This window comes from Dasypus novemcinctus, chromosome 26 (genome assembly GCF_030445035.2).
Source record: "Dasypus novemcinctus isolate mDasNov1 chromosome 26, mDasNov1.1.hap2, whole genome shotgun sequence".
NCBI classification, from domain to species: Eukaryota; Metazoa; Chordata; class Mammalia; order Cingulata; family Dasypodidae; genus Dasypus; species Dasypus novemcinctus.
This window is the reverse complement of record NC_080698.1, coordinates 18,264,801-18,283,215: the sequence shown is the minus strand read 5'-3', so window position 1 is coordinate 18,283,215 and position 18,415 is coordinate 18,264,801. Positions and strand designations below refer to the sequence as shown.

General features: G+C 38.6%; 1 protein-coding gene across 1 annotated transcript in view; it reads left to right on the top strand.

The window, feature by feature from the left end:
* Positions 1–18,415, top strand: part of DNAH12 (dynein axonemal heavy chain 12) — a 377,830-nt gene that overhangs the window by 151,298 nt on the left and 208,117 nt on the right. Inside the window, exons 27-30 of the mRNA XM_058288139.1 lie at positions 8–247; positions 558–803; positions 1,128–1,247; positions 6,760–6,869. Coding sequence (XP_058144122.1) covers positions 8–247; positions 558–803; positions 1,128–1,247; positions 6,760–6,869 — 716 coding nt within the window. The remainder of the gene's footprint in view (positions 1–7; positions 248–557; positions 804–1,127; positions 1,248–6,759; positions 6,870–18,415) is intronic.

Genomic DNA, 18,415 nt, shown 5'->3' with positions numbered 1-18,415 from the left:
TCCTTAGTTTTTTAAAGGATTAGCTTCTTCTGGTGCTTGGGCTTGCTTTGATGAATTTAATCGAATAGAGTTGGAAGTGTTGTCAGTGGTAGCTCAACAGATTCTCTGCATTCAGAGAGCCATTCAACAGAAGCTGGAAGTGTTTGTTTTTGAAGGAACGGAACTTAAGCTCAATCCAAACTGTTTTGTAGCTATTACCATGAATCCTGGCTATGCAGGACGCTCTGAATTGCCAGATAACCTTAAGGTAAGATTTCTTAAGAGTATAAATTTGTTAATCAAAAATAACAACATAGTCCATTCAAAATGTAATTTTCTCCCATCTACTCATAATGTCACTTTTACCTATTCTGTTGCCTGTAAGGTAAATCTCCATAAATTTTTTAGATGTCTAAAAATATTGAAGTACATAAAAATATGAATGTACTACTGAAAAATGTACAGAGTTATGAAAAGTTGCTGTACTTGGAGAATAAACTTGACTATAAACACAGTATCTTTGGATGCTTATGCTCAGCTTTATGTAAATAACATATTTCACTTATTATATGCTTCAGGTTCTTTTTAGAACAGTGGCTATGATGGTTCCAAACTACACCCTTATAGCAGAAATCTCCCTCTATTCCTATGGCTTTTTGAATGCAAAACCTCTGTCTGTGAAGATAGTAATGACCTACAGGTTATGCTCAGAGCAGCTCTCATCACAGTTTCATTATGACTATGGAATGCGAGCAGTAAAAGCAGTTTTAGTGGCTGCTGGAAACCTAAAACTAAAATATCCAAATGAAAATGAAGATATACTTGTAAGTAATAAATATTTACATTGTGCAAGATTCAGTAGAAAGATCATTTCTAAAACTTTTTAGTGAGATTGGCAGGAACTATAAATAGGCAAGTAAGAGGGTTATTGCTTCAATTCTTTTTATGTGGTGTTGCAATGATACTTTTGGGATTATGTTATTTACTAAACTATATTAATGCGGGGAACTTTTGGCTTGATAAACAGAGTATTGTCTTCTTAGTATAGGGATTCCATGGAGCAATGTAAAATAAACTTAGACTTTTTTTGGGGGTGGGGAAAATGTTGACAATGAATTTATATTACCTTTTTTGGGGGATTATTTTAGCTTCTTCGATCAATTAAAGATGTAAATGAACCAAAGTTTCTATCACATGATATTCCCTTATTTAATGGAATAACAAGCGACTTATTTCCTGGCATTAAACTTCCTGAAGCTGATTATAATGTAAGTAAACTTCTATGAATGATTTATTGTGCACAATAAAGTCGTTGGATGACCCAGCAATTTACCAAATTTTATTAAATGAGTGAAATTATTCTATTTGGAGGATATTCTCCTAATTTGATAACATTATTGAGTTTTAATGCCTTCTGTTATATGATACAAGGGTGAACAAGGTCAAAATAATGTTCCTTGTAAAAGAAAAAGTATTTCATTTCCTATATTGAGATTACTAGTAAATATTATCTAATTCTTACTAGTGTGTATTTCAGCATGCAGAAAAGGTGGCAAACTGGAAGTGGCAAAACATCTTATAGTTAGCACAATAAGGTTTTGTTTCTCAAATGTAAGTAATACATTGACTCTTTTTTAAAGGAAACAAATAATTGTAGATCGACAATTTGATGAAATTGTAGACATTATAGTGATGTCTAACTGTATACACATAAGTATGTGTCTACTGTTTATAGGTGTTATATAATTAAAAGCAAAATAAATTTAAAAATGAATTATAATGAAAACAATGACCTCAATAAAATTAACTTTAACAAAATTAATTTAATGGGATAGATGATTATTGATAGGACTAGGCCCCATCCCTAGTCCCCGACCCGAATAACAACTATCACTTGCAGAAATTGCAAGTTTATTAACCTGTCCCATTGTGGAAGTGTAACCAGCCTTGTACTAAGAAGGAGCTATATCCCATGACATAGAGCAGCCCCCCATCCTGAGCCTACATGTACCAGATAGAGTTCATTTCCTTACAAGAATAGACAAAGAAGCCACATGACACTACCAACCCCTCCCGCATCCCTAGAATTCACTACCCCTAGCCCACCACCCCCTAGCCATGGCTATGAGCCCTCGGATCTTACCCAAATCCCAACCCACTCCCATTAACTAAGCTTATTCCCGCCTATACATGTACTGCTGTATAAATTCATGACTGCCTCTGACAGGGATGGGCTGAAGTTTCTATCTTCAGACCCCTTCCTGTTGGATTTTCTCAGAAAATCCTTGCCTGCAATCACTGGTCTGCCGTCCCAGTTGTCTCGCTCCAACATTTAACAATTATGTGTGAATGAAACTAAATTGCTACTCTATGGTAATTTCTACTGTGAAATGTTCAGTGAAGATTCTTTTGAATTCAGCCTATATAAAGATATATACCTTTTTCCATTTGATGATTCAGTTCTTCCACTGTCTCTCTATTATTATAAAACCTTCTCCTTGTTTCAGCTGTCATATTATTAAGGCATCACTTGGCTTAAATGCGTAATTTACTTTTTAGCCTTTTTAAAAAATTCTCAAACTGAAAGACTGTACCACGATACTGCATCTTATGGTAATACCAGGTTAAGGTGATTATCAAGATGATTTATGCCAATATGATTTTTTAAAAATCAAAATGAAAATACAAAATTTTAACATTCTCTTGGAGAACTCTTGGACTCCCATTAATATAACAACAGATCCAGGGAGCCACTGATTCCAGTCTGAAAAAATTACTTTTTGTTTGTTATTTTCTCATATGTTCTATATTCCTTTAATTTTCCTTTCCTTACTACTTCTTTTGGATTTCAAGTTATTTTTATCATTCCATTTTATCTTCTCTGTTGGCTTTTTAGTTATACCTTCATGATTCCTCTAGAGATTGCAATATGCATCCTTGGCTTTTTACCTACAGTTTACCTCGAAATAGTGTTCTACCATTTCACAATCTAAAAACCGTAAATGGTTTAATTCTATTAGCCACCCATCCCTGCCCATTGTGTAATTGTTGTCATCTGTTTTACTTCTACATATGTTATAAGCTCCACAATACCTTGTTCTTCTTTTTCCTTTGTAGTATTTGAAAACATTTAATGGTCCTTACCATTTCTAAAGTTTTTAAAAAAATTTTTAATCCTTCCCCCCTTTCCACCTGTTGTCTGCTCTCTATGTCCATTTGCTATGTGTCCTTCTGTGTCTGCTTATATTCTCATTGGGTGGCTCCAGGAATCGATACTGGGATCTTCTGGAGTGGGAGAGAGGCGATTACCCTCTTGTGCCACTCCAACTCCCTGTTCTGTTACGTCTTATTTTCTCTCCTCTGTGTCTCTTGTTGTGTAATCTTGCTGCACCAGCTGTCCATGTCAGCCAGCAGTCGTGCACAGGGCGACTTTCCTGTGCCAGGGGGCATTCCCACACAGTGTGGCACTTGAGTGGGGTGACATTCCTGCGTGGGCTGGCATTCAGTGTGGGCTAACTTGCTGCATGGGCCAGCTTGCCCTCACCAGGAGGCCCTGGATATCAAATCCTGGACCTCCTATATGGTAGACAGGAGCCCAATTGGTTGAGCCACATTCGTTTCCCTCTAAAGTTTTTTTATTTCTTCCAGCAGATATGTACTTTCACCTGGAATATTTTCCTTCATTCTGAAGAATTTTCTTTAGTATTTCTTGTGTGTATGGGGATGGGCAACACATTCTTAGCTTTTGTTTTTCTGAAAATATCTTCATCTCATCTTCATTTTTGAAGTATATTTTCACTCAGTATAGAATTCTAGATAGGCAGATGTTTCTTATTTTCTTTTAGCATTGTAAAGATGTTATTCCATTGACTCCTGGCTTTCATTGTTGGGCTTAGAAGTCAGGCATTTTTCTTATTTATGCTCCTCTGAGTATAATGTGTTTTCCACCTCTGGCTGCTTTCAGTATTTTCTCTTTTTCCTTGGTTTTGAGTATTTTGACTTTGTGCCTAGTGGTATTTTGTTTTGTATTTTTCCTACTTGAGAATTGCTGCACTTTTAAAATATGTGGGTTGATGTCTTTCTCCAGTTAAACATTAAAACAATATTTAATAGTTTTGCAATGCCACCTTCCTTGCTGAAATTTTCCATCTTTTATCTAATTCTCTGTCTTATTGTTTATTTTTTTTAATACATTTATTAAAAAATATTTTGAAGTTCTGGTCTGCTAAGTATAACGTCTGTCATTATGAGTTATTTTATTTACAATTATTTTCATTTGATCATGTTTCTTCTTAAATCTTATAGGTTTTGATCATATGTCAAATATCATATATAAATAATTGTAGAAGCTAACCTAGTATTATTTTCCTCCTGAAAAACCATGTATTTTCTTGTTATGCGTCATAGTTTGCCTAAGATATTATCACAAATATCACACATTGAGTTGACTTAAACAAAAGGAATTTATTGGCTCACAGTTTTAAGGCTAGAAGAAGAAGTCCAAAACCTAGACATTGGCAAGATTTGCTTTCTGCCCCCATACTGTAGCATTCTGGTACTGTAGCATTCTGGTACTGTAGCATTCTGGTACTAAAATCATTGTGGTTCCTTGATTTTCTTGTCACATGCCAATGTCCTCTCCTTTATTTTCTGGGTTCTTGCTGACTTCCTGCTTCTGACTTCTTCCTATGGCTTTCTCTTTGTAAGGCCTCCAGTAATCCAGATTAAGACCCACTCTCATTCAATGGGGCCACACCTTAACTAAAAATAACATCTTTAACAGGTCCTATTACAATGGGTTCACATCCACAGGGACATGGATTAGGATTAAGAACAAGCATTTGCTGGAGTACATTGTTCAGCCTGTCACAGCCCTGTAGCTAGGTTAAGTTGCTGATCAATTAAAACAGTAGTTGACCTATGTTAGAATTTTGTTGAAGCATTACTGAGCTTTAGTTTACATCTGGTTTCAAATATATTTAGAGTGAGAATTGTCCTGTTTAATTATAGACCCCTCTCTCTAGCAGGATTTTGGGTTCTAAGCATACTGAGACTAAAGAGATCTTTCCTTCCTGCCTTTCCACCTCAGCTGTTAGTCTTCTGTGCCATCACACACTTGTCAAAAGCATGGGTAGTAGGGAAAATCAACTTTTCATTTGGAGTTCCTTCAGATTCTAACCTGTCACATATACTCATGTGACTGTTAAAAATCTCTGTTGGTTTCTCCTTACGCCAGCAAAGTCCTCTGTATATCAGGGCCAATCCAATGCGCACCCGTGTACAGACTTGGCAATGTTCCCAGGGGCAAAAGCAGCTATTGATCAGTGTTTACCTAGGAATGGCTCACCCCTTTCTGAAATTTAGTTCCTTTAGACTTTTTTTTTTTTAAGATTTATTTATTTATTCTCTCCCCTCTGTGTCTATTCGCTGCGTCTTCCTCTTTGTCTGCTTCTGTTGTTGTCAGTGGCATGGGAATCTGTGTCTCTTTTTGTTGCGTCATCTTGTTGTGTCAGCTCTCCGTGTGTGCGGTGCCATTCCTGGGCAGGCTGAACTTTCTTTCGCGCTGGGCGGCTTTCCTTACGGGGCGCACTCCTTGTGTGTGGGGCTCCCCTACGCGGGGACACCCCTGCATGGCACGTCACTCCTTGCGTGCATCAGCACTGCACGTGGGCCAGCTCCACACGGGTCAAGGCCTGGGGTTTGAACTGCAGACCTCCCATGTGGTAGATGGACTCCCTAACCACTGGGCCAAGTCCACCCCCTAGACTTATTTTAATTCAAAGAGCTCTCCTATATCTTCCCCCCACTCCCCAAGATGGCTCCCTCGTCTGTCTGCTCGCTGTGTCTGCTCATTGTCTGCTCACTGTGTCCACTCATCTTTTTAAGGAGGCACCAGGGAAGTGGACTTGGCCCAGTGGATAGGGCATCCATCTACCACATAGAAGGTCCGTGGTTCAAACCCCGGGCCTTGACCCGTGTGGAGCTGGCCCATGCGCAGTGCTGATGCGCACAAGGCGTTCCATGCCATGCAGGGGTGTCCCCGCGTAGGGGAGCTCCGCGCACAAGGAGTGCGCCCCGTAAGGAGATCTGCCCAGCGTGAAAGAAAGTTCAGCCTGCCCAGGAATGGCACCGCACACACGGAGAGCTGACACACAAAATGAGGCAACAAAAAGAAACACAGATTCCCATGCCGCTGACAACAACAGAAGCGGACAAAGAAGAATACGCAGCAAATGGACACAGAGAGCAGGCAACAGGGGCTTGGCAGGGGGGAGGGGAGAGAAATAAATAAAAAATAAATCTTTAAAAAAGAGAAAGGAGGCACCAGGAACTGAACCTGGGACCTCCCATGTGGGAGGTGAACGCCCAACTGCTCGAGCATATCTGCTCCCTCTCCTATATCTTTAAATTTTAATTATTTTTTTTAGATTATTTATTTCTATTTATCACAGTGTGAGAGATTATCTGACAAGCCCTTCTATATCCTAACCTAAACTGGGATTCTGGGAAACACTATTAAAAAGAGTTACTTTCATGCAGCATACATCTAATACTATGATGCTATGATTGTTAATAATTTATAATGGGGATACCAATGATTTAAGAATATTTTTGTTCCATTTTTCCTTCTTTTAATTTGAAAAAGGCTTTAATAATTTATCAATATAAGAAGACAACATTTTTCTTATTTCCAAACAAAAAGTCTGCATTTATAAGAAATGTATGACATATTTTATATTATCCTTTTGTAGAAACTCACTCCATTTTCCTTTATTTCAGGAATTTCTGGAATGTGCTCTTGAAGCCTGCAAAGTGCATAATCTTCAGCCTGTTAAATTTTTTCTTGAGAAAATGATTCAGACATATGAAATGATGATTGTTAGACATGGGTAAGATGATTATTAATTCCTTTCATATTTTGATGTTATTTTCAATTAAACTATTAAAACAACCAGAATCCATGAACTAAATGGCTCAGTAAACTTTGTTGGCTAGGTAGACTAACCCAGGCATTTCCAAGGAAGATCTGACCCAGAAACTAATAGAGTTTAAACTTTAGGACCTCTCATTTGTAGGTTCTTCTCCAAGGAGTTAAAAGCATAGTTTATATATGTAATTTATTGTGTGGGCTATAACTAAAGTGGCTAGAAACATTTCATTTCATAATTTTGTATGTTTTTCTTAGAGAAACCACCAAACTGTATAAACTGAAAGCCCCACAAAACCTGGATCAACTTCTGCTTAATTTCTCCCTGGAAGGGACTTTACAGTTAGTTGTTCCTATGGACTTTGGTTCGTCCTTCTAAGAGTTCTGTCAATTTCTATTATCTTCCCTTGTGGCGGCTTGCTTGGTCGGTAGAGGTGGGGTCTGGCTGCGGACGAGGGGTCGGTCCAGCTTAGGACGAGGGGTCGGTCCCACTTGGGACGAGGGGTCGGTCTGGCAGCAGACGACGGGTTGGTCTCACAGGGGTTGCGCGGTTCGGCTGACGGGGTCACCCGGCAAAGCTGGCGACGAAGGGGTCGCCCGGAGAAGCAGGCGACGAACTGGGGACAAGGGAGGCCAGGCCCTTGTCAGGGGCTCTCAGGACTGGAGGGCGCACAGCAGAACTACCACGGAGACAAGGTAAACACACAAGTCCAACTTTATTGAGGGAGAGGCAAGAGTTTTATAGGGGCTGGGGAAGGCTGATTGGTCGAAGCCATGCCCTGTTCTGATTGGTTGCCGGAGAAAGGTCAGTGGGCGGTACTGGAAGGGGGAGGGGTGGTGGTTAGGGATTGGCTGTCGCTGTTGCTGGGGGAAGTGGCAGGGTTTAGGGATTGGTGGCTGCTGTTGCTGGGGTAGAGGGCAGACTTGAGTTTCCCGCCCACGCCTGGCTGTTGCTGCTGTCGGGGAGAGGGGAAAAGGCGGAGGGGAATCTTTCGCCCTGCGCCTGCGCAGGGAGAAAGAAGAAGGGTGCTGCCCTACAAGGCATCGTGTGGCGCCATCTGGGAGGAGGGGCGGCCGCGGAAGCATGGCTGCCGAGAAGGGGAGACCCGAGGGCACTCTGTGCCCATGCCGAGCTTCCTGCAGGGGTGGCGGTGAGTCTGACCAGCCACCCTATTATGGGGGCCGCCGCTTGGAATTAGGCCTACCGTGGCCGCTCCCCCACCAGGCCAGCAAACCACACTTCAGCCCGAGGGGTGACCGCATTCCCTGGCCACATGTGAAATGGACAATGGAGAAAATGAGGTCTTTGGGAGCTGAGAAATATTTTCAGCCTACTTCCTAACTAGGGAAATTTAAGCCCCAATGGCCATTTTTTTTTCCACCTTAAACTTTTTATTTTGAGAAAATTTCAATAGTGGGCTTAAAATATTCAATCACCCATGTTCTAAATAGATGTGCAGTCATCCAGGCTTTGTTGTTCCATTTACAGAGCATAGGCAGAGTAGATTTAGCATAATTCTTAAGGGCCCAAGGATTTTTGGAATGGTAAATAAGCATTGGCTTCAACTTTAAGTCATCAGATGCATTATCCCCTAACAAGAGAGTCAGCCTGCCCTCTGAAACTTTGAAGCCAGCCACTGACTACTACTCTCTAGCTATGAAAGTCCTGGGTGGCATCTTCTTCCAATAGAAGGTTGTTTTTTCTACATTGAATATCTGTTGTTTAGTGTAGCCACCTTCATCAATTATACTAGCTAGATCTTCTGGATAATTTGCTGCAGCTTCTACATCAACACTTGCTGCTTCACCTTGCATTTTTATATTTTAGATATGGCTTCTTTCCTTAAGCCTCATGAACCAACCTCTGCTAGCTTCCAACTTTTCTTCTGCAGCTTCATCTCTTTTAGTCTTCATCGAATTGAGGAGAGTTAAAGCCTTGCTAGGGCTTAGGCTTTGGCCTAAGGGAATGTTGATCTTCTATCCAGACCACTAAAACTTTCTCTATATCAGCAATAAGGCTATTTCACTTTTTGTCATGTGTTCACTGGAGCACCAGTTGGTAGAGTAGTCAGAGCGCACACAACACTTATTAAGTTTGCCATCTTATATGGACATGATTAGTGGTGCCCTAAAACAATTACAATAACCTCAAAGATGACTGATCACAGACTACCATTACAGATAAAAAATAATGAAATAGTTTGGAATATTGTGAGAATTACCAAAATACAACAGAGACAAAAAGTGAGCACATGTGCTGTTGGAAAAATGACACCGATAGACTTGCTCAATGCAGTGTTGCCCCGAACTTGAATTTGTAAAACATATGACATCTGTGAAACACAATAAAGCAAAATGCAATAAAGCGAGGTATGCCTGTACTAAGGTTCCTATATCTTTGCATCCTTGCTAGCACTTATTTTCCATTTTTAAAATAATAGTCATTCTAGTGGGTGTGAGGTGATTTCTCGTTGTGGTTTTGATTTGCATTTCCCTAATGACTAATAATGTTGAGTATCTTTTCATGTACTTATTGGTCATTGTGTTAGTCAGCCAAAGGGGTGCTAATGCAAAATACCAGAAATTGGTTGGTTTTCATAAAGAATATTTATTTGGGTTAGGAGCTTACAGATACCAGGCCATAAAACATAAGTTACTTCCCTCACCAAAGTCTATTTGCACATGTTGGAGCAAGATGGCTGCCAGTGTCTGCGAGGGTTCAGGTTTCTTGAGTTCCTTTCTTCCAGGGTCTTGCTTCTCTCTGGGTTCAGGATTCTTCTCTTCCTTTGGCTTGCTTCTATTTTCTCTGTGTGCTTACTTACTGGGCCTCTAGCTTATGGCTTCAGCATCAAACTCCCACATCAAAACCCCAATATCAAAAATCCCTCAACCCTATTCCTTGCCATGCCTTTTATCTGTGAGCCCCACTCATCAAGGAGTGGGGACTCAGTGCCCTAATGTCGTGGCCCAATCAAAGCTCTAATCATAACTTAATCATGCCCAGGTACAGACCACATTATAAACATAATCCAATATCTATTTTTGGAATTCATAACCATATCAAACTGCTACAGTCATAGTATATCTTCTTTGGATATTTGAAACCTTTGCACATTTTTAAATTGGGTTGTTTATCTTTTTGTTGTTGAGCTGTAGGAGTTCTTAACAAATTCTGGATTGTTAAACCCTTGTCAAACATATGGTTTCCAATTTTTATTTTCTCCCATTTTTTAGGTTGTCTTTTTATATTCTTGATAATGTCCTGTGATGCACAAATGATTTTAATTTTGATAAAATCCAGTTTTCTATTTTATTCTTTCATTGCTCACACTTTTGATGTATAGTTTTAAGAATTCATTGACTAAAACAAGGTTTAGAACTATTTCCCTGTTTTCCTCTAAAAGTTTTAGAGTTTTAACTATCATATTTAGGTTGTTAATCCATTTTTTAAAATCTTTAAGAATTTTATACAATCCCCATATATATAAATACATTACACATTTTATTTTTGCTTCATGTTTTCTCTTTTAGAAAGATTGCTTATCACAAAGAAACTTCAGCAGTACTAGAAGAAAACTATTTTTCTAGTAAATTTTATGAGGAACTAAGATTCCCAATGGAATCAAAATTATCTTCTATTATCATTTTATAAATATTATTTATAGTAGTAGTAAACATAAGTCTACACAATTACAATAGTCTTAGGAAATAAATACTGCGATTATGCACAGTATTTTACAACAAACTGGTTTTTTTCCTTAAGAAAAACAGACATTTAACACCTTGATAAAATTTCTGATCAGAATAAAATGTGACTAAAATTTAAAACATTGTCAAAATAACATCCCATCTAAACTTTTCCACAGTTTACACAAGTATTATATTTTTCAGCTTTTTTCATTGTTAATTAAAATATAAATATATTGATAACATTAATTTTCATAAATATACATATTTAAGCACCTCATTTTTTACAAGGTGAAAGAACAAATTCTTTTGTAATAGTTTGCAATTAAAGATATCCTTAAGGGTTTTATTAGAATATTAAAAGTTATCAGTTCTGAGCATTATATTTAAACAGCATTATATTTATCACAGTGACAAGTAAGTTAGTAAAATAGTTTAGAAAAGACTGGACTTCTAAAATAGTAGCAGCTCTGTATTTTTAAAAAACTGTTAAGAATATAGTGAGGCCAACATAAAGTATATTAAACCATTCTGCTAAGGCACAGACTCAGCTCTTTATATATTAATCATTTCAAAATGACTTTCGCAATTTTTTTCACTTAAAACAGATTAACAATTTAAGAAAATTGTGTTATTTTAAAATAGAGAGAAAGTCAATCTTTAGTTTTGCGTGAGTACACCATTTGGTTAACAAATCCTAGTTAGCATAGATCATAATAGATTATGGTGATGTCTGACAGGTTTCTCTCCTATGAAGTTATTTTTGTGATCAATAAAACTCACATATTTTTACTTACTAACGAGTTCCTGAATCCCTCAGTTTAGAAGAACACTTTTACAACTTCCCACAACTTGTAATTTCCTATAACCTGCTTTAACCATTTATAACCATATAGACTAATTATTTCATCTTAATACAAATAAGCCTATTAGATTACAGTCAGCAACAGGCAAAATTTACTTTCACAAACCCTGTACAAGTTTTCATATCTATTCAAGTCTTGTTCTACATATTTCCACTATGATTTTATGTAAAACAGCCATCTTATGTTAGGATGAAACACACTCCCTTAAACAAGCTTTCACAAATCTCCTTTTTTAAAATTCAATTTAATTTTTATTTTTTTTAGTAGGTATTGGGGATTGAACTCAGGACATTAGACTCGTGAAACAGGCACTCAACCACTGAGCTGTGCTTGCTCCTTCTACATTGTTTCATATCCATTTGGGTCTTGTTTTATATCCTGCATTCTGTTCTGTGAAAAACTAGTCATTTTACTTTAGGCAAAATAGTTATTTTAAAAAGAGGTTGCAATAATTTCATTAGTCAAAACTCACAATTTTGTCATCTTAAAGATTCAATAGACATAAATGTAAACTTTTTAATATCCGTTTATGCCCTGGGAGGTTATACCCAACTAGAATATAGTTAAAATAATGATATTTTATGTGAGAAATGTTTTCTGTTTTCTTTTCCTTCATAGGAAGTTAAAAACTACTTAGTTTTTATAATACCTTAAAATTATAAATAATCTCAGAAGCATACTGTTGGGCTCTGGAAAATATAATTGTTTTATTTGTTTAAATCATAAATTTAGAAGAACCTTTTCATAGCTTTCAAGGACTTGACTTTACTTTGGCAATTGGATTATTAGCTACTCTTGTCCCAAGGCTTTTAATAAGTTTAAATTGGGAATTACGGGGCAAACTCTGCAAACCAAGGTTCATTCTATAACATTACCTCTGTCCCTATTATTCTTAATTTCCACACCTAGTAGACAGAGTTCTGAGCTAAACTTACATCTCCTCTTTTTATCACACCTAGGCTTCCCCCTATAGCTCTCTCAAGGTAAAGGCCCAGGGGGCAGGGAAGGTCAAAGAACTTAAGTTAAAAAAAAAAACACCTTTTTTTTTTTCCATTAGTTTATATATTCAGATTTCTGTATGACTTTTTCATCCTGTTTGGCTTTTCTAATTTTGGGCTCCAGGAGTACCCTTTCGAATACATATGTATTAAATTTATATAATGTATATTTAATATATTATTATTTAATTTTTAATAATTTGAATAAAACTCTTAAGAATTCTCATTTGTTAATTTCATATTATGATCCGCAGGTTATGAAAATATACATTGAGCAAACAGACACAAATAGACAAACAGAAACATAACTCACTAATTTACTCTTTTGGTATGGTTTGTTTTTTGGGAAAAGGTTTGTTTTTTTATAGCTTTTAAGATCTCCTCTGGGATCAGTGTTGCCTGTAATATGCAAACTTGTTCTTGGAAACACTTAATGTATATTAAAATTGGAGAAAATGCTATCTGGGTATTGTTTAACAGGTTTTTTTTTTTTGTTTTTTTTTTTAAGCAAGGGATGTCTATTTAGAAAACTATAATTTAAATATTTGTGGGTTTTTTCCCTTATGTGGTAAGCTGCCACTCAACCACAGAGTTACATTAGCTTCCCTGTAAATATTTGGTTCTAATTAAGTGGTAACGCTGCCCTCCCCCTAGGCCCTTTCATTCTAGGTTTCTGTCTGTTACTACCCAGTTTTACCTTTTGTTCTAAAACTTGCTCTAATTGACTTTGTTCACTAGAGTTTAAAGTAGCAACCAGCCTTTCTCAACTTGGCCTTTAAGGAAATGTGAGGGACTTTTCCTCAGTTTCTGCACTACTTTGCCAAAAATTGAGTTATACCTTGGAACAATTAAGCTTTTTATCTTGGAGGTGTTTCCTGGAGGAGTAAACTTTTTTGCCAGCTCAGCTGCTGATTTTAGAGAGCTGTCCTGTCTGAAGTGAGATACAGGATTCTTTTCTAAGGAGCCATTTTCCTCCTGATTCTAAGTTATATTGAGTTATATATACCTTTGCTACAGGAAACTATTTCCTGCTTTCTCATAAGCTTGTGGCTAAGACTCCCATCTTTCAAAATACAGACTAAATGGTTTACATTTAGCATTGCTAGTAAAATTAGAATTTCCCATTTTAAAGAATTTCGTAAATGGTAATCAATTACGAATACTTGAGCAGTATAAAATGCAGTGAAATACTAATTTAGCAATTTAGGCAGACACTGAACATTTACTATATCTAAGTAACATACGTAAAAAATAAACCTTCTAGAAGAAAATAAGCCTCACCCAATTGTGGAGAAGAAAAGAATTTATTCTCAGTCTTGCAAGAAGGGATGCACAACTAGAACACGTGGCTGGTGCCCCAAACAAAGAAAAATGACACGCTTTATACCCCTAAACCTAGCACGCAAGCCCTTCCTCTGTTTCTCCATAGATTGGATACTTTAGAGGTTACAGCCTATCCGAGAAGATCTAACTTTCCCTTGCAAAAGTTTGTGATGAACTGCTTTCCCCATCACATTCCAACCATTTTAGTTTTTACCTGCTCCCCTTTGCCAAGATAAGGAATGGAATTTAGTGCTGAATTGGTATTGACTTAGCTCTTTCTTGGGCATCTTTTTTATTGCCTATAGAACTGGCTTTAGCTGGCTTCCTTTGTTCCTGCTTAACCCGGGAGTGGGAAACTGAGGCAGTAGCTGCCAGGTTACATTAATTAATATTTTCTTCCTTTATGTGAAAACTAAATTAATCTTTGTTTCTTACACATACACCATTTAATGAGCAGACACATAGAACTTCTGTATTCTGGAGTACTTCTCAGGGGTATACTTAACAGACAGACTCAAGGTTAAGGAGTATACTTAACTGACAGAATTAAGATGGGAACTTGAACCCCAGATAGAACGGTACCTCCGAAAAACCAGGAAATGGTGGAAAGATCAGAGCAAGAGGAACCATTCTGGAAGGAGTTAAAGGGAACATGAACGAACAAACTAGCTTTTACCTTGGTGACTTGCTTACTCAAGCAGATGTCCTTGGGGCAGGAACTGTTTCTCTCTTTGAACTTTTTTTTTTTAAATTTTTTAAAAATGTTACATTCAAAAAATATAAGAGGTCCCCATATACCCCTCACCCCCCTCACCTCACTCCTCCCACATCAACAACCTTTTTCATCATCATGGCACATTCATTGCATTTGGTGAATACATTTTGGAGCACTGCTGCACCACATACATGGATAATGGTTTACATTGTAGTTTACACTCTCCCCCGGTCCACCCAGTGGTCCATAGCAGGACATACATTGTCTAGCATCTGTCCCTGCAGTACCACCCAGGACAACTCCAAGTCCTTATATCTCCATCGTATCTCTTCTTCCCTTTCCCTACCCTCAGCAGCTACCGTGGTCACTTTCTCCACATCAATACTACAATTTCTTCCATTACTAATCACAATAGTTCCGTAGTAGAATATCAGTAAGTCCACTCTAATCTGTACTCTATTTCTCCATCCCGTGGACCCTGGATAGTGATGTCCGCTCCATCTCTATATCGAGAGGGAGCTTAGATTCCACATGAATGATGGATGCAATTCTCCTGCTTGCAGTTGTAGGCGCTCTTGGCTCCCTGGTAGGGTGATTGACCTTCTTCACCTCTCTGTTAGCTGGCCGGGGTAAGTCCAATAAACCAGAGGGTAAGAGTTACAAGTCTGTTGAGGCTCAGGGCTTGGCTGTCACAAGGACAGTCCAGTGATTCAAGTCTCCTGATTATACACCAACCCCAGCGCCAACCACAGGTTCAGTAAAAGTGACAGAAGAGGCATGTATAGAAAGGTCACATCTGAATCCAACTTCATCACACTCAGGAACACAAACTCCAAAATTGGGCCAACTGACATGGCACTGAACTCCAGAGCCATGCTTTTAGCGCCTGGAATGCCAGTGAGGTTGGAGAAACCGGATTGCTGAGCTTTTAGACCAGGAGGGTCTAGCTGCCGCAGAAAGCTCAATTATTGTGCTTACCTCTCTTGATGGGGCCCCAGAACCTCAGGCAGTTGGACTCGTTCAGGGACCCCTTTAGTCCTTAGTTCCTGCTGGGTCACTAAATTGATATGGAGTAAAAGCGAATTCCTTCTTTCCAATGCATCTTTAAAGCCCAAATTCCTGAGACACCAGGGTTTCAAAGAGAGAAAGCGTTTCATTGGTTGCATAAGCAATGGAGCACAGTGAACTCCTGGTCCCAAACTGCCTCCTGTTGATCCATTTTAAGTTAATTTTAGTATATGATGTAAGGTAGTGGTCCTCTTTCATTCATTTCATGTGTGTTTTCAATTTTCCTAGCAGAGTTTGTTGATGAGATTGTTTTTCTCCACTGATGGGAATTGATTCCTTCATCAAAATCAATTTGCCATAAGTACATGTGTTATATCTGAGCTCTCAATTATATTCCATTGGTCTATTTGTCTTTGCGCCAGTACCATGTTTTGTTTTGTTGTTGTTGTTTTTAAAGATTTATTTTATGTATTTCTCCCCACCCCCTTGTTTTTCACTTGCTGAGTTGTTCATCTTCCTTGTCTCTTAAGGAGACACTGGTAGCCGAACACGGGACCTCCGATGTGGGAGGGAGCTGCCTAATCACTTGAGCCAACTCTGCTCCCTGCTTTGTTGTGTCTCCCATTATGTTCTTTTCTTCTTGTGTCTTGTTGTGTCAGTGCTGTCTTTAGGAGGTACCAGGATCTGAACCGGTGACCTCTGATGTGGTAGGTGGGAGCCCAGTTGCCTGAGCCATATCTGCTTCCCCCATGCTATTTTGATTATTGTAACTATGTGATAAGTTTTGAGATTGGGAATTGTGAGTCCTCCAACTTCATTCTTCTTTTTCAAGATGGCTTTAGTTATTCAGTACCACTTATCCTTCATATAAATTTGATAACTGGCTTTTCCATTTCTGCCTGAAGGTTGATGGAATTTTCATTGGGATTGTACTGAATCTGTAAATACCTTTGGGTATTGAGTTTGTGTACTTTTAAATGTTTTTTTATTTTTAAAGAAGCTTTAGATTACATAAATGTTACATCAAAAATATAGGAGTTTCCCATATATCCCTCCCTTTCCCCCTCCCACACTTTCGCATATTAACAACATCTTTCATTAGTGTGGTACATTTGTTACAATTGATGAACAAATATTGAAGCATAGTGTTAGCCAAGGACTATAGTTTACATTTTAATCTACACTTTGCCTCGCACAATTTTTGTAAGCTTTGACAATAAGTGTAATAGCCTATATTCATCATTGGAATATCATGCAGAACAATTACAATGTCCCAAAAATGTCCCATGTTACATCTATTCTTCCCTCTTCCTCCCCTCAGAACCTCTGGTGGTGACTGCCTTTATATCAATGATACAAGTTCTTCCATTGCTAGAATAATTGTAAATCTATTTAGTTATAGTTGCATTCCCCCCTTATGTTTGTTTATTCCTCAATCTTGAGAATTTTAAGATGGTGATTCTGACCCTGCCTCCAATTGAGAGAGGGCTTATGGATGGAACTATATTGCTTGCAGTTGCAGACACTCTTTGCTTCCTGGGATGGGCATTGTCCATCATCATCCTTTTGTTAGTTGTCCTGGGTGAGTCCCATGAACTGGTAAATACATGTTGAAACTCTGCTGAGATATAGGGTTCAAGCAGCATATGAATAGACCGAAGATTTAAGTCTCTGGGGATGTATATTTAACAATTATAGTGCTAATTATAGATTTAAATAAAAGGTGCAGAAGAGCCATGTGTAGGGAAATTATAAATGAGTCTAACTCTGTTACATTGGGGAGCATATATTCCAAAGTAAGGCCCACTGACAGCGTGCTGAATTTCTGAGATTGTCTGCCCTGCCTATAGTGTCTAGATGTCTCTCGAACCCTCAGAAGCCCCATTGTCTGAGGCAGTGTTTACTGTGCCAGTCAGTGAGATCTTGCTGAGACGTGTATGTGTAACCTCTGGAAAGACCCAACTCACTTTGAAATCTCTTAGCTATAAAACCTCATTTGTATTTAATATTTCCCCCTTTTTGGTCAAGGTCTTTTTCCAGATGCATCACTAGTCAATGCTTGGTAATAATCCCTTGGTGCCAGGGAGGCTCATCCCCAGGAGTCATGTCCCATGCTGAGGGGAAGATAGTGAGTTTATATGCTGAGTTTGGCTTAGAGAGAGGCCACATTTGGTCAACAAAGACGCTTTCAGGAGGTAACTCTTGGGCAATATCTAAGACTAGGCAGAGTTTCAGTTTCACAAGAAGAGATGGATAAATACAACTATCAATATCAGGGGATTAGTGTAATGGTCTGTCCTCCTTTACTAGGCCCTGCCCATGTACTCAGGGGATTCTTGATGCTCTATTAGAGAACATAGCAGAAATTCCCAGGTTGGGAATTCAATAATTTTTTGGTTATTGTTTGGGACTCCACCTACTGAGACTATGCCCCATGACCCCTTGAACATATCCATATGCCATAGAGGCATGCCCCAGGTATACCCCTCCCCACACATACCCCATCACCTACACTTTGCACCAGTGATCCTACCCTGCCTCAGTTGTGACCCTTCTGTGATCTAAAACCTCCCCCAAAACAAAGCAAAACATAAATAAATAAAAATAATAATAAAATCAGAAGTGGAAGTGGCTCAAGCATTTGTGTGGCTGCCTACCACATGGGAGGCCCCAGGTTCGGTTCCCAGTGCTCCCTAAAGAAGACAAGCAAGACAGCACGCTGACCCCACAGACTGGCATGGCAAATTGACACAACAAGATGACTCAGAGAGGAGACAAAAAGAGGGAACACAACTAGAGACACAACAAAGCAGGGAGTTGAAGTGGCTTGAGCAACTGAGTGCCTCTCTTCCTCGTGGGAGGTCTTGGGTTCAGTTTTTGGTGCCTCCTAAAGAGAAGATGAGCAGACACA